The sequence below is a fragment of the Notolepis coatsorum genome, assembly GCF_963971535.1.
Source record: "Notolepis coatsorum genome assembly, chromosome: 9".
Classification (NCBI taxonomy): Eukaryota; Metazoa; Chordata; class Actinopteri; order Aulopiformes; family Paralepididae; genus Notolepis; species Notolepis coatsorum.
The window spans coordinates 6,588,638-6,610,439 of record NC_140173.1 but is presented as its reverse complement, the minus strand read 5'-3'; the positions used below and the strand labels follow the sequence as shown (position 1 = coordinate 6,610,439).

General features: G+C 42.0%; 1 protein-coding gene across 2 annotated transcripts in view; it reads left to right on the top strand.

The window, feature by feature from the left end:
- Positions 1–21,802, top strand: part of ppp1r21 (protein phosphatase 1, regulatory subunit 21) — a 96,567-nt gene that overhangs the window by 54,505 nt on the left and 20,260 nt on the right. For both annotated transcript variants that reach the window (XM_084321283.1, XM_084321282.1), the window contains exons 8-13: positions 2,717–2,769; positions 2,866–3,015; positions 8,270–8,371; positions 8,469–8,557; positions 16,779–16,915; positions 19,672–19,764. In XM_084321283.1, coding sequence (XP_084177409.1) covers positions 2,717–2,769; positions 2,866–3,015; positions 8,270–8,371; positions 8,469–8,557; positions 16,779–16,915; positions 19,672–19,764 — 624 coding nt within the window. The remainder of the gene's footprint in view (positions 1–2,716; positions 2,770–2,865; positions 3,016–8,269; positions 8,372–8,468; positions 8,558–16,778; positions 16,916–19,671; positions 19,765–21,802) is intronic.

Here is a 21,802-nt window from a genome sequence, read left to right as displayed (position 1 = left end):
ATGGCTTGACTCAATCAGTCCAATCTCTATTTCTCCTTCTTCCACCAGTCACTCAGGCAGACCAGCTTGTTTTATGTAGCGGTGTCTACTTATAGTGCCTATAATATTTTTCCCGTTGGGTGCCAGACGGGGCCAAACCCTGCCAATGCAAATCAACTGCTCCAGTGGAGTTGCTCAGTGGCCAATGGTGTCAACTGTGGTTGTACTGGGCAGCTCCCAGGTGTGAATGGAACTGTGTGAATGTGAAGCAGGGCGTTCCTGAAAAAGAGCATTTGTGATCCATATCCACGGTGTGTGTATTGAGTCCTGGGACGCTAAAACGAGTGGCCGGACGGAATTAGGGGACGGACCGAGCTGCAACGGGCATTTCCGGTTTGGCAACTCGCCGATTAGCCACCAGGTGGCAGTATTGAAGCGTTGCAGAGTTGTGCTGAGTCCATCAGCATCTGACAAGGCTCTGTGAGTGGAATATGAATACCATGGCAAAAATATGAAATTATGATCAGAATCACGTCGTACGCCGTTATTGGCAGAATTCGCATGAACTTGAAATCCGTCGTACGACGTTATTGGCGGGAAAAGGGTTAATATTCTGCATTAATATTCTGATATTATTCAGTGTTTCCCCTAGGATGGAGTTGTGGCAAGAGGGTGAACATGTATTTGTGTGTGCTGCCGGGAGGTTTCTATGTGTCTGCTGGCACTAAGGCCCCTCGAGGCCTACATGTTTGTACACTGTAATGAGCAGGGGAAATGTCTGTCTAGCTTACAAATGAGGTGTCTCAAGATTTAGGAAAATATACTTTTACTGTTAAAGGAAAACTCCAACATTTTGGGAAATTAGCTTATTTGCCATCTACCCTGGAGTTAGACAAGAAGATACATACCTTTTTTCTTCTCTGTGCATGCACAGAGAAGAAAAAGGTATGCATCTTCTTGTCTAACTCCAGGGTTCCCAAAAAGTTGGAGTGTTAAGATACATACCTTTTTCTTCTCTGTGCATGCAGTAGGAGTAGGAAGACGTGCACTGTTAGCCTAGCTTAGCGTCAGTCACTGGAAGTAGGTTCCTCCATTAGCCTATTTCCCAACGTCTTCCTACTGCATGCACAGAGAAGAAAAAGGTATGTATCTTCTTGTCTAACTCCAGGGTAGATGGCAAATAAGCTAATTTCCCAAAATGTTGGAGTTTTCCTTTAAAACAAGTATTGACATTTATTGAACAAAAATATGCCACTGTTGTATTATCAAACGGTAAAAAAAATTCAATGATAAAATAACTTACATTTATGATGTTTCTTGAAGGGATTCCAAATGATATTTGGGATACTGGAGTTATTACGTCTTTGAGTCAGTTGACACATGTAAATGCCAATATCCCTGTTTATCATAGACTGGATAAGCTGTCCCATGTTCCAACTATGAGAATGAGCAGCAATGAGATATATGTAACAGGCGGTTTCAAACTGTATTTTAAATTAGAAAGCAAACTAAATAAATGGACAAGAGAAAAATAAATCAATTTGGTCAGTATTGTCATTTGGACAAGCAAATCCATTACTTTAAGTTGCAAGAAAGACAAGTCTGTCACACAAATCTGAGGTAGAACATGAACACGAACTGTATAACAATTAAACGTTTATAACTGGAATTAATAATAAATCTTTATTTTATTTGATTATTTACCACGTTTCATATTTATATCGCCTGTGGATTTGTCTGATCATGTGTCAAAATAATGAGACAATACTCGGGTTGCCGCGTGATGTGAAAGTTCCCATTGATTAATTAATACCTTCCGTAAATTTTCTATCTGACAGATGTAGCTGTTATTTAGCGTATCGCTCAAACATTTTGCTGGTCTGGACTCAAAACCGTTAAAGCCTCAGCATAATTTAACGTAATTTCAACATGGCCACTCGCATTGTATAAACGTTAATGTTAGCTGTTAGCTGTTTTTTTTTTTAAACTTTATTTTTTAGCGTTTATTGCTTTTCTGGTCAAGCATGACCGACAGAAACAGGTTGAAATGGGATGTAGAGCAGGGGAAGACATTCTGAGAAATGACGGCGGGTCCGGGAATCGAACTCGTGTCCCCCAGATCCGTGACGAGCACGGTTTTCCCCGACGCAGAAATAGTGCCGAGATATGCGGTGAGCTACGGGAGCTCCCCAGCTGTTAGCTGTTTTAAGAGTACCATTTGTAAGTATATTAGCTATATGTTGTAAACTGTCTTTGTGAGTTGTAGTTGATGCAAGACAAATTGTGAGAAGAAATTGCCAAAAAAGTTTAGCGTGAGCATCCTACGCACGTAAATCGGAGATGATGCGTTTCCAACTTCCCACCTCCCACCATAAATGAATGCAGTACAAGTCCCCATTATACCATTTACCCTGCATTGGTACTGTACACCTACCAGCTTCTATATATATTTCCTTCCTTTTTTTTATAACTGTAGAATGAAATGGTCATACTGCCGCACAGAATGTCTCTTAATGAGCCAGGTAATCCCCCCACCCCCGGAACCTCTACTGTGGTGTCATCTCTACTTATGGGGGAACTGTAATGCAAAATTGCCCCGGACTGCTTCAATGTACGAAGCAGAGAGAGAGAGAGATGTACACTTGAGCAATGTTTGCCATGTAACAAAGTCCAATGCAGCAACTGATGTTGTGCTCAGGTCTAACAAGGCCACTGTCCTCTCTCGCTCCCCCCCTAGAATTTAGTGACTACAACAGCCTAAATGTCCCGCCACACAATCGAAGGCACCAGGTGAGTTAGGACACATGAATAACACATTTCCCAGGGGCTATCGATTATGGAAAGAGATGCAGTCATGTTTGTTCCGTGTTCTTCCCCCGGGTGCAGCTGAAGGCGCGTGATGTGGCGGGTCAGGCTCTGGCATTTGTACAGGACCTGGTGGCTGCTCTGTTGAACTTCCACTCCTACACAGAACAAAGAGTCCACATCTACCCCCTGGACTCCTCCATTGAGCCCATCTCCCCCCTCAACCAGAAGGTGAGGGAGTCATACACACACACAACACCGGCTACTACCCATGACATTAATTACATGCTGTATATGTACAATAATAATAATACATTTATTTTATATAACGCCTTACATGAGGTATCTCAAAGCACTTTACAGACATTGAATTATAGTACATGGACAAACACAGTACATGGACAGACACAGTACATGGACTTTAACGTTTAGACACGAACAAAAACAAACAAACTCTGATGAGAAGCGGCAGCCAAACACGCACAATGTTCTCTCAGTCGGAAGTGACGTGACGGTGAACAAAGACACTATGGTAGTAAGTCATACTCGCAAGCAGCATGACTAGTAAGAGTCAATCTACAGCAGAGTAGGGCAGGGCAGATGGAAGCAGGCCTCAGCTACAGCAGCAGAGTAGGGCAGGGCAGATGGAAGCAGGCCTCAGCTACAGCAGAGTAGGGCAGGGCAGATGGAAGCAGGCTTCAGCTACAGCAGCAGAGTAGGGCATGGCAGGTGGAAGCAGGCCTCAGCTACAGCAGCAGAGTAGGGCATGGCAGGTGGAAGCAGGCCTCAGCTACAGCAGCAGAGTAGGGCAGGGCAGATGGAAGCAGGCCTCAAGCTACAGCAGAGTAGGGCAGGGCAGATGGAAGCAGGCCTCAAGCTACAGCAGAGTAGGGCAGGGCAGATGGAAGCAGGCCTCAAGCTACAGCAGAGTAGGGCAGGGCAGATGGAAGCAGGCCTCAAGCTACAGCAGAGTAGGGCAGGGCAGATGGAAGCAGGCCTCAAGCTACAGCAGAGTAGGGCAGGGCAGATGGAAGCAGGCCTCAGCTACAGCAGAGTAGGGCAGGGCAGATGGAAGCAGGCTTCAGCTACAGCAGCAGAGTAGAGCAGGTGGAATGACTTAAGGAAAAAGCAACAGCTACACCTGCCCCCCCCCAGAGAATTTGAAACAAACTGATCTGCTACTCATGAAAAAATATACAGAATTGTCTAAAAATCACAAAATATATTACTACGGCCTAGTATCAGGGATTATCAGAGATCTATCTACCGGTAGTAAATATGTAATTAACATGTTGATTATTGTCTCCAAATGACCACAATACTGCTTTTCACCCCAGAGACAACGAGATATAGGCGACATGCCGCGACAATAAGAGAGTTAGAAGGGAAGTGATGACAGTTTGGGTGAAGTTAGCTGCTGCCATCGTGTGTTACTCTTAACAGTTTCAGTGCCGACCTTGTTTACATTTTTACCCCGTTGAATGCCATCATCCACTTCAATGTTAGCGTTAAAAACGCCTAATCTATGTTTTAAATTATGGCTATGTGTCTAATCTGCCCGTCGCTTATCAATGACTTGTTTGCAGTCAACATTGTCGAAACGGATTGTTTTTTAATCTGTTCATATCTTTTTTATAGCATTTCGAAAAGCTATTGTTCTCTCGAAATTTTTTGGAAAATTTAAAGATTCCCCCATAAACTGCATTTATTGGAATATTCTCGAATACACTAGACACGTTGTCATTTGTCTGCCTATTTATGAATCGTTTTCAAATAAACGCTAGATTATTTATGCACGCTATAGACGCGAGCTGAGAAATCGGTTCTCTTTATTTCCTCATCAGCGATCACAGCCAAACAGCCACATCACACATAGGGCACATCTCTGTGAAAACAGGTCTGATTATCCTAAGACTGGTAAAATAGATTCCTTACCTGAGATCAGATGTTATCCAAAAAGATTATTCCAATTCCTGATCACCATTCCAAATATCGATCACGCTTATTGATTACAGTGTTGGTACTGTAAATACATAATCGTCGCTGTTCTGAGGGCCGGCGATCACTTGGTCTCTTCAGATGCCTTGACAGGAAAATAAAATGAGGAAACTGGCCACCCCCCCTGTATCAGTCTGAGCTGATGGGGTGCAGTTACACAGGGAGAGACGATAGGGGGCGGTATCTTCCCAATTGAGCTCAGAGAGACTCACTAACCCATGGCTCGATTGATGAAATATGAATTCAAATCGGCAATAAAAAAAATACGGCAAACAAACGACATTACGTGTCGTCGGCACTCAATGGGGGGGCTGATAAAACGAGATATGACGTCGCTGGCACTCAATGTGTTAACACTTTGAGTGCCACAGACGTGTTATGTCGTCATTTCATGCCCCCCGTTGAGTGCCACCGACGCGAATTGTCGTTTGATTTTTTTATTAACGATCTGAATTCATATTTCATCAACCGAGTCTCCCGTTGGTACAGCAGCCCCTCTAGGAGCTCCGATGGGAAAATACCGCCCCCTATCGTTTATCCCTGTGTAACTGCAGGCCATTCGATTATACTGGTGGATCTGTAGAGGTGGAGCCTACTGGCTCCACTGTGCTGGTGAGGGATCTGATGAACATGGAAGTGATCACGAGTTGGAAAGCAGCCTGGAATATATATTTACAGCAGCCAATAATCAATCAATAAACGCGATCGATATTTGGAATGGCTATCAGGAATTGGAATAATCTTTTTGGAGAACATCTGATGTAAGGTAAGGAGTCTATGTTACCAGTTTTAGGATAATCAGAGCTGTATTCACTGAGATAACAGCGTGTCCCGTATGTGTGTGTGTGTGTGTGTGTGTGTGCTGTTGAGGAAATGAGAGAATCGATTTCTCAGCTCGCTTCTATAGCGTGCACAAGTACACATACTATCGATAATCTAGCGTTTATTTGAAAACTATTCATAAATAGGCCGACAAATGACAACGTGTCTAGTGTATTCGAGAATATTCCAATAAATGCTGTTTATGAGGGAATCTTTCTATTTTCCGAAAATTTTCTAGAAAACTATAGCTTTTCGAAATGCTATAAAAAGGATATGAACCGATTAAAAAAAACAATCCGTTTCGACAACGTTGACTGCAAACAAGTCATTGATAAGCGACGGGCAGATTAGACACATAGCCATAATTTAAAACATAGATTATGCGTTTTTTAACGCTATCATTGAAGTGGATGCTGGCATCCAAGGACATTAATCAACGTTATGGCTGGCACTGAAAGTGTTAACAAAAGATGTTAATCTCACTCACCAAAATGTCTTGACAGACCACTGCATTGTCCAGGAATCAAAGGAGAGAAGAGTGAGCAGCAGTCGGCTATTTAATCTCCCTGCAGCCTTTGTTGGGCGTCCAGGAGGGACAGATAGAATGGGCCATTGCAAAGCTCTGGAAGTAACGTTAGTCTGAGAGTTATCTAGTAGTCTGTGAGTTAACTAACCACTTTCTTATCTCTGAACTACACATCTAAATATGAAAATATCGATCTACATAAACTAGGGATGTCCCGATCAAGGCGTTTATCTTTTTCGGTATCGGCTACATTAAGCCCAATCAAATTCACATTATTTTGTGTTGAAAAATTAAAGGACTTCCAGTTCGCAGGATGACGGGTTAGATGCAAACCGGAGAGGGACTGCTACGTTTGCTCTTTTATTCGCATTTACTGCATATTATTATTCGAAACCTACCATACAATGAGTACTTAATTACTACAGCTTTTGGTTAATTCTAATGCCGAAACCAAAACTTAGAAAGCCTGTACTCCTGAAAGAAGCAGCCTTGTCGCCCTTCACGCTAGCTAAAATGTTACATTATATTCATGACAGTGGTCGGTTTACTTAAAGGGGAACTATCTTATAAATCGCCTTTTCCAGTGTTTAGCATTGTTTTCTAGCAATGTGGGGTTGTACCAACACTGTCTAGGTCTCAAATTCTCATTTTGGCGCATTCCTCCAGTTCAAATGAGACAAGATCCTTCCCCACTAAACCAAGCCATTCTGAATTTAGTTGAGGCGCTGATCTGCCACCGCCCGCCCACAATCAACTGTGATACATTTATATGAGCAGCGAGTGCAAATAATGTGGAAGCGGTTTCGACAGCAGAGACCTTCAGCTGTTCACACACACACGCACGCACACACACACGCACGCACACACACACACACCGTGAATCACACACACACAGAACTAGATAAAACGGGTGGGAGGTAATGGGACTGGGGGGAGTTCTCTCTCTCTCTCTCTCCCCCCCCCCCCCCTCTCTCTCTCTCTCTCTCTCTCTCTCTCTCTCTCTCTCTCTCTCTCTCTCTCTCTCTCTCTCTCTCTCTCTCTCTCTCTCTCTCTCTCTCTCTCTCTCTCTCTCTCTCTCTCTCTCTCTCTCGTATCAGCACTCTAGGACTCGCTGTATCACCGTCAACCTGTTGCAAACTATCATAGCGCACACGCGCGCCTGTATTCCAATCCGTGCAATAATATTCACAGGGGCATATATTGTCATTTGAAACAAGTTACCAATGCATTGTCCCGTGGGATTATGCCCCCCCGCGGCGAAATTAATTAGTCCCGCTCTATCTCTCTCTCTCTCTCTCCCCCAAAGAAAGGTATCTGCCAGACAGTGCAGGTGGGTGACAGTCTGTCACTCAAAGCGCATTGCGAGTATGGCCGGAGCCCAGCCAAAAACAGCTTGGAATCTTGAAGGGCAGAAAGTGGTGCTCTACAGTATTTGATTAGAAATACAAAACAATGAATTTGATTGAAAAAAACCTCCATAGACTCACAGGAATTGTGTAAAATTGCCCAAATAGTGAAAGAAATGGCAAAATAGTTCCCCTTTAAATGTGCTAAGGGGGTCTTGGAGACCCTTTATCACCCACACACACCCTGATACTAGCACTAACTAGGAGTGATGTGGGCCTGAGCTACAGCTATCCCCCCCCCCATTTATCTTTTCATATATATATATATATATATATATATATATATATATATATATATATATATATATATATATATATATATATATATATATATATAAAATTGGCTTTGTTTATTTTCTCATTTGTTTTGCTTTGTTTGTTTGTTTGTTTGTACTGTAGTGTTATTTGTTCGAGGTCCTATCTACATTTACTAACTTAAATCGACTTGCAGTGTGCAGCTGTATTATCTAGGAGAATACAAATATGGGATCTGGACTCTGTATCCGCAGATACTCAATATTAAATGTCTATTTTGTATGGATATACATTATCCTATATTGTATGCCTTCAAACCAGTCATGATAGAGGAAACATGTTGCCACTATTAACGTCATGCTTGGTGTTTTCCAAAGGAGGCGGGGGTCGTTGCCAAACAAACAAACATATGAGCAGTATTTGTAAGCTACTAATTGCCTCACCAACTAATTGGTGCTCTACTCTGCTCTTCACCCAGTTTTCTCAGTATCTACATGAGAATGCAGCCTATGTTCGCCCTCTTGAGGATGGCCTACTGCAACTACACCAGAGCATCACAGAAGACACTGTGACAGTGCTGGTAAGTGGCTCGGGGCAGAGGAATATGTGTGGCAAGGAAGTGACTTTTTATTGTGATATACATGATACATCTCTGTGTTTGTTTGTTTGTTTTGAAGGAGACTGTGGGCAAGCTGAAGACCTTCACCGATAATTTCTCTTCATACACCCACTTTCTGCAGAAGATTCTACCTTACCAGCTAAAAAGGTCAGAGTTCGACTTTAATGGCATGTTAATATTATCGACCACAAAACTTCAAATGGTCAAGCATGACGCTACACCAACCCTTCAATCACCCTTCAAGTGTTTAAGTTTAAGTTTATTTGGATCCCCATTAGCCACAGAATTCTTCCTGGGGTCCATAACACATAAAATACAGATACAGACTTACATTACACAGACATTCACATCCTCACATTCCTAGGAGTTTAGTCTCATGGACTTGATAAATTACCTTATCACTTATTAAAGGTTTCAAGACTGGGTTCGTACTGAGAGTATGGTTTGAACCGAAGATTATGCTACTTGTCTTTGATATGTTTAGAACTAGTTTATTATTTTTGATCCATTCAACCACTGATTGCAACTCTGCCTTTAGGACAGTATTTAATTAATTGGCTGTAGAGGCTGATGTGTAAATCGTTGAATCATCCGCATACATTATTTTGATTTGTAAATATGATATAGACCTGTTCGCTGTATACGTCAGACTCAGTGTGCGCGCACATCACAGGGGCAGAAAGGAACGTAATCCTGGTCAGAACAATGGGGCAGACTACAATATATTTGCATTTGTTAGCCATGCTAGCGATCTAAATAATCAATCCATGCCAAAGCTAGATATGTAGGTGAAAGGTGAAAGACTCACACTCTCAGCCATGCTGATTTGGCAAAATGACATCCAGCCGTTTTCGTTTGAAACAACTTTTAGTCAGGGGAGTGCCATGGTTTCTCCTTAGAGCCCCGTTGTACTTCTTTTAGCGCAGCAGCTCGCGCAAGTAGTGGGCAACTTATTCACGTGACTCAGTTGGTATTGCTGATTGGCTCGAACACAGTATGTTTGTAAATAGCGAACAGGTCTATAGAGCAAAGGCCTACTGCAGAGCGGAAGGACTGGGTGGGAGAGCCATGTTACTGACCAAACACTATACAGTGTATATCAGTGATGGCTGTCAGACTAGAGCTATTTAACACTTATTTGAAACACTTACAGCATCTTTAGCTATATGTTGTTAATCTATATTGTCATAAAATAGTTTAAGATAAAGCAGGGCTCGCAACTCATTGGTAGTTCCAAGGTGTTTATTTGACAAAAAAAGGCAGATGCGACGTTTCGACCCTTCTGGTCTTCTTCAAGCATGAAGACAACACAACACTGACATCTTTTTATACAGGAAGTGAACTAAATTGATTATCAGCCCCACCTGGTGATCAGGGGCGGTCCCAATATTTGCATGATACATTCTATACATAATTAAGTAACATTTTCTTTTCATTTGACATTTTTTAGAAGATTTGAGAAATATCTATGTTAAACACAACATTAGGACATCATTTACAGATAGGCAGCAGTGTTAGTCACTGAAAACAAAAATGAAAAAAACACAAACAAAAAACAAAAACAAAGTCCATTGACTGTCTCCCTCTATAAGTTAAATTTACAAATAAGGTCTAATGTCAAAGTCCTCATTAAGTCCTGTTGGTGCCATCGTTTTAACCATACTTCTCTCCTCAGTAGGAGATTATCTATATATATCTATATTTTATTTACCATAAAATAATTGCCATAACACATTTTTCTTTGTGATGAGATCATTTTACAGGCAACGTTATGATATTTAAATGTAGTTTTTATTGGGAAATATCTGTCTGTTTCTTCTCCCATTGTCATGAAAATGATGGTCATAAGGTTATCATTTATGTTAATTTAAAGTACAGGAGTTTAAGGCAAAGATAGGCTAAAGGTTGCACGATTCAGGATGGGGTTAGGAAAAGGATTCATTGATATGATTAAAGTATTATACAAAGACCCATCGGCCATGATTACAACAGGCACAATCACCTCCGAAATCTTTCCGGTATCACGTTCTTCCAGACAGGGTTGCCCTCTTAGTCCTGGACTATTCGATCTATCATTAGAGCCTTTAGCACAATATATAAGACAGTCCCAATCCATAGAACCAATCGTAATCAAGGGCACACAACACAAAATTAGTTTATATGCGGACGACGTAATACTGTTCATGCAAAACCCCAACACCGCATTGCCTCATCTTCTCAAGTTGATTGAGGACTTTGGAGATTTATCGGGATTTAGGATAAATTGGCCGAAGTCGGCCTTCCTCCCACTTAACCCCCCTGCAAAAAGAAATATAACCCTCCCAGAAAAGATACCGATGGTAAAACACTTTAGATGTTTGGGAGTTGAAATATTTCCTACCATAAGCCAAACGGTGAAGCACAATTACATAAAAATCCAAAACAAAATCAAATACGACCTTGTCAGGTGGTCAAAACTTAAAAACTCAGTACAGGCACGGATATCAATAATTAAGATGGACGGCCTACCTAGAATCAACTTCTTCAGCTCAATGCTACCGTTACCCCCTCCAAAGGGTTACTGGAAAGAATTACACTCCTCCACATACAATCTTATTTGGAATAACAAACCACCACGTATAAAAAGATCCACCGCACAGAGAAACAAAGCAGACAGATTTCTACCACTATTTTAAGGCGTACACTTTAAGACCACTAACAACATGGTTTGATCCCCAAGCATCAGTATCCTGGAGAAATTTAGAAGAAAATATAGTAGCTCCATATAGGCTGAAGGACATAGTATACACCAAATTATCAATTAAGCAATGCGAACGGAAATTTGGCCCCATAATCACTCATGCGATCCGGATATGGCGTGAAACACAAAAAAAATATTCTATCCCACATAAATGGCATAATCATACTCCCTTATTCAATAACAATGCACTCTTGATTGGAAAACAACCTATAAGATTCCCTAGATGGGAAAAGCAAGGCATACACTCATTAGGAGACGTTTTCAACAAACAGGGTTTTTGTAGTTTCGATGAAATATGCAAAAAAAAAAATCTCACCAAGTCCACATATTATTTTTACGCGCAGTTATTGGCATGTTTGAAGGCTCACGGTGTTCCATTAACGATACCAATTGCACACCACAGAGGCGGCTACGTGGCGTAGTGGGCAAGGCGCTCGCCACGAAATGCTGGAGACGCTGGGCTCGTCAGTTCGAGCCCAGCGCTCCACATTTGCTTTCAGTTTAGCTGGTCGTCCGTACTAATACACATTGGCCGTATTAGGGGGTGGGAAACTGATGGGTGGGGATCGGGCGTTGTGGACAGCGACTCCTACAGGTCGGTTGGTGCGCCTGCGCAGTAGAATCAGGAAGTGTCGGGGGCAGCGTGAGCCTCCCACGCGTTACTCCTCGCCACTGAGAGATCGAGCTGCGCAGGTGAAAAGATGCGACTGCTGTTACCTCAAGTACCGGAGGGGACTTGTGCTATGTATGACTTAGTCCACATTGCAGCCGGCTTGTGGGAGGCAAGAAACAACGTTCGTGACAGGGGAGGGTTGAATTGGATGATACGAAATTGGGATGGGAGAAAATATAGAAAATGGGAGAAAAAGTGGATAAAAAAAAAAAAACAATTGCACACCACAGATACCACACATTTTTCTATGAAAGAGAGACATCGAGAGGTTTTGTATCAGATTTTTATCAATTACTAACGGCCTTGTATGAAACCCTCCACCTAGACTCTATTTGGAGGAGGGATATACCAGACCTGGAAATAGACTTTGAGTGGCAAGAAGCCTGTTCGACTTGCATCAAGGAACCCGGACCATCAACAAATCAATCTTAACTATATCCATAGGACATACTTGACTCCTATAAGACTGAACAGAATGGGTCTTAAACAAGACTCAAAATGCTCCTTATGTACAAATGGGGACGAGGGGACATTTATGCACATGTACTGGGACTGCCCACCAGTTAAGATATTCTGGAAAGAAGTGACCCATCAATTATCAAATCTCTTAATTCTGAATATACCTGTACACCCCTCTGTATTACTGCTGAATGATGTTTTTGAATATGCAGAACATCCACAGCGAAAGAGATTGGTTTTATCTGGTATCACAGTAGCTAAAAAGCTGATAGCATCACGATGGTTTCAACCGGAAAAAATGTGCCGGAAGGTCTGGATTCTTACATATCTCGATGTGATTTATCAAGAAATATCTACAGCAAGAATTTTGGGTCTCAATGAATCCAAAATGACAATGTGGTTAGAAGTGGTGGAGAGAATAAAAGCTAGCATATAATGGTAGTGTATGGTTAGGAACAAGTTATAATGGTTGGATTATCCAATGGGGGGTCCGGGAGGGGGGGGTACGAGCTAGAGCATATGTGTATAGGTTTTTAGATAACAGGTATTAGGGGTATATCCTGTATAAGACAATTAACTAAATGGTGATTTCATTGGATGTGCACTGTCAACTAATGCTTGTATATCTTATCGTGTGTTGTCATGTTTGTTTATGTGTTTGTTTAAAAAATAATAAAAAAATCAAATACAAAAAAAAAGTTGCACGATTCCAACCTTTAGCCATCATAAAGCTTTAATAACAAGTTTACAGCATCATCGCAGTTAAAGTACAGGTTGTTCATTCATTACCTTGCAGAAATACAGTCATGGAAATTGGGTATGACGTTATGGAAACATTTGGAAAATACAACTAAAAATCAGAGAGAGAACCCTTCAATTTGTATGTAAAAATCGGGATGTAAAATATGGCTGCTCCATAGACAACGAATGGGGCTCTGAATTTAGAAGGGCTTAAAATGTTTGTGTGAGCTCTTACACCCAAATTCGGTTTTAATTATGGTCCAGACCTTCTAGCAACGCTAAAATATAAACCTCATGTGGGTGTAAGACCGATTAGAGGGTTCTCTCTCTGATTTCTAGCTTTAGGAGAGAGTGGTGCGTGTTCACAAATACTGACTAAACTGTCCTGGGGTAAATAAATATTTGAATTCTTTAATGTTTTCCATTTTCGTACTTGATTTGTGTTTTAGGTGGAGCGTCTGGGGGGGAAATTCTTTCTACGGATTACTACATTTTTAAGTTCAAATGAAATGAAATGGCAATATTTTCCAATTCAACTCGACATCATTTCAGAATCATAAGAGCATTGTTATGACTCGATAGCTTGGTGGTGTAATGGGAATTATTAAAGGACAAACGATGAGCCGTTTACATTAATCATTCTGAGTCATTATTAATAATAGAAAAGTTTATTTCACCGTGGCCACAATGAAAGTTCAACCCACAGTCAGAGACACATGTTCACACAGTAGCGTCTGGCCATGAACTGACCAAGAGTTCTGTTCAGACATATGTTAAATACACAGTTGTCAGACGAAACATATTATATCAGATATGATGACGAAGGTAAACAAAATGGTTTCTCAGTAACTGGAAGCAAACAACAACTTTGTTATGACTGGTAGGATGTCAGAGTGATCTTAAAGAGACATACACACATTAACCAGTCAATCTGGTCATATTGAAACTCAAGCTGTATAACATGATATCTCCACACAGATATATAAGAACATGATAATATATTTCCACGACAGTTCCCTCCTTTTGATAATTATTAATCACAATCATTATCATTTCATAAAGACAACAAACATATTATCATCATTAAACTCAGCACAAACTATTTTTATTATCTAAAAAACAAAAGGTCCTCTGCATAGACCCCGTGTCACGTGCAAAAGAGAAGTTGTCATAACAGCAACCATCATTAGCGTCTCTTTGCAAATGCCCAGACGGTGGTTGCAGGACTCAAGGGTACAGTCCAGCCTCTGGTTTTGTCAAGGCCATACTTCTCCCACCACCAAGCTGAAAAATTGAAATCACAAAAGAAAAAACAGGGCAGTACCTTGCAAGATAGACTGCGCTCACGAAATATAACACTGGGTGCATTACTAGAAGACAAAAACATTCTCACAAAACTCATAGCGAAAACAGAATACACGTGACTGCATTCTCACAGAGGCCGGGAGATAGCCAAAACAAAACAAAACTACAATTTGCAAACAAACATCTCCATTCTTTCATATCGTTACTCAATATTTCCGAGATAATGTAATGTGATGTGGGTCAGACTTGCCTCTTAATCAGTTGTTGAATCTCAGGCAGGTCCCCCCTCTCCTCGCACCAAACACCCCCGGGCCGACCCAGTCCGATGGTTCCCTCGTCGTTGCCGATGGTCTGTTCTTGATGTAGAGGATAACATTTTGCTGCTTTGTCTGGACCCTGACCTCGATGCCCTTCCGTGTGTGAGGCCTCCCCTACGTCAACCACCTGGACAGTTAGGATTGAACTGTCCCTTAGTTCTTTATCTTCGACCAATGATTCGGCCAGTGCTTGTCCCAGCTGTGGTCAGCTGTTGGGCAGTGTCTGATGTAGCTCATAGCTGCGTCGTCGTGTCCAGCTGCAGGCCAGAGCAGGCTGGCATATACCGTACCTTATGCCTCATTTACATTATGACGGTAGACGGGAAACCAAATATCGTTATTTTCCAATGATAGCTAAATCTGCTAATGCCAACGTTGGCGGTGACGGCAGAATTGCAATATTTCAACTTTTTCCACTTGGTCTTGAGCCTGTCAAAATGTGACTCCTCTCTTTTTCTTTGTACAACAAAATAAGAGCTTTTAACTCACATTTTATTTGCAGGAATGGCTTTATTATCATCACACCAACAGCTTACCAAGTGTTAAGGACTGTAAATGCCCCCCCCCCCCCCCTCGACTGCTACCGACCAGACTGTTTTTTTTAAGACAGACACAATCTGAATTTAAGGTCCCTTGAGTTTGCTCAGAACAGGGTAAATCTGCATTTTGCTATGATGCCCCTCTAGCTCATGGAATGAACTCCAACAGTCCTTAAAGCTTGAGATTCTCCCCTCTGTTGCAGAGTTTAAAACCTTGATCTCAACCTTTGTCAATCAAGTTGTACGTGTTTTAATTGATTTGTTATCTTAACTTTTTGCCTCACCTTGTCTTATTGTTATGATTTGATATGCTGTGTGATTTGATATGCTGTGATTTTATATGCTTTTTTTTTGTGTGCTTATTTCTGTATGTACACTCGACGTGACTGTAAAACCTCAGTTGCCTTTCGAGGTTAAATAAAGGTTTGAAATTAAATGAACGTAGCATTAGGCCTAACAAAAATAATGGTTGGTTTCAGGTTGCCGACCGACCCTGCCGATTTAGGTGCGACCCAATATATTTTATGAGTTTTAAAAAAAAATTATATATTAAAAAAAAAAAATCTGTTTTTTTTTTTTTTTTTTTTTTTTTTTTTTTTTTTTTTTTAGAATAAAGTTTCATAGAAATCTTAGTCAAACATTTAGTATTATGGATATTAAACATGCTGGCAGAGTACATGCATCCATGTTGTTGTGAACATTTTAACCCTTTCACTGCCACACGACAGCCGGTTAACCCTTTCACTGTGACAATACAGAAGGTTAGCCCTTTACTATCACACAACCGACGGCGATGCTCCATCATTAGCATCATTAGCTCCGCATCCGCGGAGCTAATGATGCTAATGATGGAGCATCGCCGTCGGTTGTGTGATAGTAAAGGGCTAACCTTCTGTCGTGTGGCAGTGAAAGGGTTAATTAAATAAAGAAATTCCCTATCCATAGTCGCCGTGGGAAAGAATAAAAAAAGAAAAAAAAAAAAAATTCCCTACCTACCCATGGCCAAACTGACAACCAACCTGAAACCAACTATTATTTTTGTTAGGCATTAGCCTCGGTATCGGAGCACCTGCTAATGTCGGTTCCTCTCCTCTCTTCTCCCCCAGCCTGGAAGAGGAGTGTGATGCACCTCTTTGTACCGCTGCTCTCACCTGCTAATGTTGGTTCCTCTCCTCTCTTCTCCCCCAGCCTGGAAGAGGAGTGTGATGCACCTCTTTGTACCGCTGCTCTCACCTGCTAATGTCGGTTCCTCTCCTCTCTTCTCCCCCAGCCTGGAAGAGGAGTGTGATGCACCTCTTTGTACCGCTGCTCTCACCTGCTAATGTTGGTTCCTCTCCTCTCTTCTCCCCCAGCCTGGAAGAGGAGTGTGATGCACCTCTCTGTACCGCTGCTCTCACCTGCTAATGTTGGTTCCTCTCCTCTCTCCTCCCCCAGCCTGGAAGAGGAGTGTGATGCACCTCTTTGTACCGCTGCTCTCACCCTAATGTTGGTTCCTCTCCTCTCTTCTCCCCCAGCCTGGAAGAGGAGTGTGATGCACCGCTTTGTACCGCTGCTCTCACCCTAATGTTGGTTCCTCTCCTCTCTTCTCCCCCAGCCTGGAAGAGGAGTGTGATGCACCGCTTTGTACCGCTGCTCTCACCGCTAAGAACCACGAGCTGCAGAGTGACGTGAAGAGGGTGACGTCCGTGTTTGAGAAACTGCAGAGTTACATTAACCTGTTGGCCTTACCCAGTAAGAGTTACATTAACCTGTTGGCCTTACCCAGTAAGAGTTACATTAACCTGTTGGCCTTACCCAGTAAGAGTTACATTAACCTGTTGGCCTTACCCAGTAAGAGTTACATTAACCTGTTGGCCTTACCCAGTAAGAGTTACATTAACCTGTTGGCCTTACCCAGTAAGAGTTACATTAACCTGTTGGCCTTACCCAGTAAGAGTTACATTAACCTGTTGGCCTTACCCAGTAAGAGTTACATTAACCTGTTGGCCTTACCCAGTAAGAGTTACATTAACCTGTTGGCCTTACCCAGTAAGAGTTACATTAACCTGTTGGCCTTACCCAGTAAGAGTTACATTAACCTGTTGGCCTTACCCAGTAAGAGTTACATTAACCTGTTGGCCTTACCCAGTAAGAGTTACATTAACCTGTTGGCCTTACCCAGTAAGAGTTACATTAACCTGTTGGCCTTACCCAGTAAGAGTTACATTAACCTGTTGGCCTTACCCAGTAAGAGTTACATTAACCTGTTGGCCTTACCCAGTAAGAGTTACATTAACCTGTTGGCCTTACCCAGTAAGAGTTACATTAACCTGTTGGCCTTACCCAGTAAGAGTTACATTAACCTGTTGGCCTTACCCAGTAAGAGTTACATTAACCTGTTGGCCTTACCCAGTAAGAGTTACATTAACCTGTTGGCCTTACCCAGTAAGAGTTACATTAACCTGTTGGCCTTACCCAGTAAGAGTTACATTAACCTGTTGGCCTTACCCAGTAAGAGTTACATTAACCTGTTGGCCTTACCCAGTAAGAGTTACATTAACCTGTTGGCCTTACCCAGTAAGAGTTACATTAACCTGTTGGCCTTACCCAGTAAGAGTTACATTAACCTGTTGGCCTTACCCAGTAAGAGTTACATTAACCTGTTGGCCTTACCCAGTAAGAGTTACATTAACCTGTTGGCCTTACCCAGTAAGAGTTACATTAACCTGTTGGCCTTACCCAGTAAGAGTTACATTAACCTGTTGGCCTTACCCAGTAAGAGTTACATTAACCTGTTGGCCTTACCCAGTAAGCCACCGCACAACGCTTTCAGCTGAAAATGATGGTTTCAACGTGTCAAATTTACATCATTTTCATCCAGATGTCGCTACTTCAAAGTTCTCTCTGTTGCCAGTTTATTTGGTAGACCTTCATGAAAATGGGCCACTTTTACAGAAAGTGAGTCACATGTGTTTTGTGGTTTGCGATGTCGGCATTCATTTAATCTTTATTTAATTGTGAAAGTTCATTGAGAGCAAGCTCTCATTTAAAATGATGTTGAGAGGTACAATACATGACTACAGGATATGACTATGTGCTGCCACGCATTAAACCTATGGAGTCGCTCACCTTGTTTGCAGGGCTATAACTATATATATATTATAGCTATGGATGCAATACTATGGCCCATTTGGCATCGAGTATCTCGTTCAAGATGTGAAAAAGAAAAAGAATGTCCATCCATACATTCCCGTTTTATACCGTGGTGAATATAAGTATGGTTTTAGAGCGGTTTATGGTAATTCCTGGGAGGCTAGTAATAGGCTGCAACGCATATTATACTTAATCCATTGGCATTTCATCCCTATACATGCTACAATTAAAAATTCAAATGCATATGATCGGTATATTATGTTCCATCATGAATGCATGAAAGGGGGGGGGGGTCGTTTATGAATGCATGAAAGGGGGGGGGGGGTCGTTTCTGATTAATTGATTGTCAATAACGGCATTCGTTAGTACAACAGCATACGCTGATCAGGGCGATGGCTATGAAAACAAGGCACAATCAAGCTGAAATTGACGTTAAATTGCTCTTACCTGTGGCCGGTGAGATTCCAAAAAGAATATTCCAATTATTTGATTGCCATCTGGTAGATCGTATGTCCATTTGGGCCACGACATAACCCACCACAGCATAATGAATCGGGGGTCCCGAAAACTATTCAATGCGATCGGGCAAAGCCCTCGGTCCAGGCTACCAGAAAAGTCCGCCCCGGAGGAATTTCATCGACACACAGTCATACACAGAGTCTCAAAGGGAGTGCAACATCGGCCGCATAGGTGGCGGTATTGGACTTTTGCAATCTCAGACTAATTCCCTATGGTTACACAGGCTCCCTGGATGGATAACAATTGGAAATAGCGAATAAAATAAATAACGATCAAATAAAGTATATATACGTGGTTGGCGTTCAACAGATGCCAGTACAAGTCACGTCTCTACCAGGGAGGACCACCCGTACTTATCATACAGGAGACAATGATGCGTACCATGACTGTCACCGGTGATAAATAATGGCAGAATGATGTACAGAATCCAAAGGCTTTAGAGTAGAAGCAGCAGCATGTCTATAAACTATGTCTCCATAATCCAAAACAGACAGAAATATAGCTTCAAGGACCCTCCTTCCGCTAAGCATAGGAAAATAGGTTCCAGGCATCAGTTAGTATTGGATGTTAGAATGGACAAAACATGTGACTTTAAACATCCTTTGAGACCATGGCATGATCGCTAGCCAGGCACACCGGTTTCCAGTATCTCCGAAAATGATCCCACAAATGTCACAACAAATGTGACCCGACCCTGCCCCCCTTTTCTTGAGCCCGAGTTGTGATTGGAGGATCAAGAAAAGAGGGCGGTTTGAGATAGGTCGGTTCCACTGAAAAGGTTTAGTATTTGATAAAGGGGATGACTGGGTCTAATGTGTGTGTGAAATGTGTGTCAGGTGTTCGGCAGGACGCCATGCCACAGAGCAGCTCCTCTGCTGTCTTCATCCAGCTGGCCGCCTGTCTGCACAGCCTTCACCATGCCATTAAAGGTGAGTAAAGCCAATCAGCTAACCCAACCCCCTCCAATGTACAGTCAATGACCAAGTACGGTTTTGTCAATATTCCAATGTACAGTTTTGCTGGGTGTACAGTGCCCCCCCCCACCCCTCCTACCCAACCCCCCACCCCACCCACCCAACCACCTCCAATGTACAGCCCCCCTCCACCCACCCACCTACCCAACCTCCTCCAATGTACAGTTTTTACGTCAAATGTATATACTCTCTTTTCTGGACTCTTTTTGTATCACAAACAGTACTGTATTTACAAATCTGGTATGTCATAAATGTATAGATGTAGCAGTACTGTCTATCTGTATGTCATGTATGTCATATATGTCCTGATGAATTGAAAATGGGGGACCCTGATGTAAACAAGACGAAAGTCTTTCTCTGGTCTGCATCCCCTTAACAATTGTATGTATTGAGCTGTACTGTATTGTACCCATTCTGCAATCTCTTAATAAAGTTTTCAATCAATCAAACCGCGGAGACACGATTGACCTGACATGACATTGACCTGACATGACATGACAAAACACAACCATCCGCATGATTTACATCTTTATTTCAGTTTTTAACTTTTTAACTAAGATTTAGATTCAGAAAGCGTCATTATTCCGCAGTGGGAAACTTTGCATACATGTAACGTTAAATACAATTTCATGAAGTTACGGTACTGCTTTATGAATGAAAGTATTTGCTAATTTAATTGCTTGTGTTTTGCAGAAGGTTAATATGTATATCTTGTGAGTGGACTAGAAGGACACATGTTTGGTTCCCAAACAACTCCTCGAGGCATCCCAGCCTTCTAATCGTATTTAGTATTTTCCTGAGCAAATAAATACTTACTGCCCAGGTAAATTCTGACACTTTAAACCAACATTTCTCAGCTGGCCTAAGACTGTATATCAATTTGAATAAACAAACCAGGGGCGGGGAAAACACATGTATAAAGTATAGTCTTTAGAGTACCCAAAGAGCTGATCATCACTTTGGTCTGTCTTTGCACACGAGCCCTAACACCGTCAGCTCCGATGATCAGCCTCTGGTGCCGTGGGATCCGCTGACTCGAAACAATATGATTTAGTCTCTGGCTGAGGGCAGTCACTTGGTACAGCTGGCACAGAGGGAATCTCCCCCTGTACAGGCTGCCTTTGTTTCGCCCCCCCCCCCCCCCCCCCCCACAGTACGCATCCCCTGGCAGCGTGACAGAGGATCCTCCACAACCTGCTGTTTGTCATGTTAATGTGTCACTAAGATCCAGAACACGTAATTAAGCACATAACCTGTTGTGGTTACAAGCCTCTCGGTAATGGAGCGTCCCAGAATGGCACAGATATCAATATACGCACTTCTTCAATCATTATCTGAAATAAAATAAAAAACTCTAACCCTAACTAACCTTACACTTGTCCTAATATACTAACCTACACTGTAGCACTCAACACTTTGATGAGCATTGTTACTCAGCTGATAGAGTTGTACACTTCCTGCTGTCTTGTTGTACAAAACTTGTAAGTCGCTTTAGAAAAAAGCGTCAGCTAAATGACAAAATGTAAATGTAAATGTAAGGTGGTGTAGTGGTTAAGACTCCATCAATATACACTGAGGTGGTGTAGTGGTTAACACATTGGGTGCCAGCCATTAGCCTGGTCCTTGTGGCTAACGTGCCATGTTTCCATAACATATTTTCACTGTGCGTCACTATGTTTGGAGAGCTATATCTATATTCTATATTATAGCTATGGAGACAATACTATAGTCATTTGACAGTGACTTTCTTCCGTCGAACATGCAAAAAAGAGAACATTTCATTTCATGCATAAGTTCACACGTTATCCCGTGGTGAATATAAGTATAGTTTAGGAGTGATCCGGGATAATTCCTGAAAAGCTGAGTTATAGTGTGCTACGTGCATTCTACTATAAGCGTTGGCGTTTCTTGCCTGGACACGCTACTATTTCCAAATCAAATGTATATAATAGGTATTATGTTTCATCATGAATGCATGAAAGGGGGGGGGGTC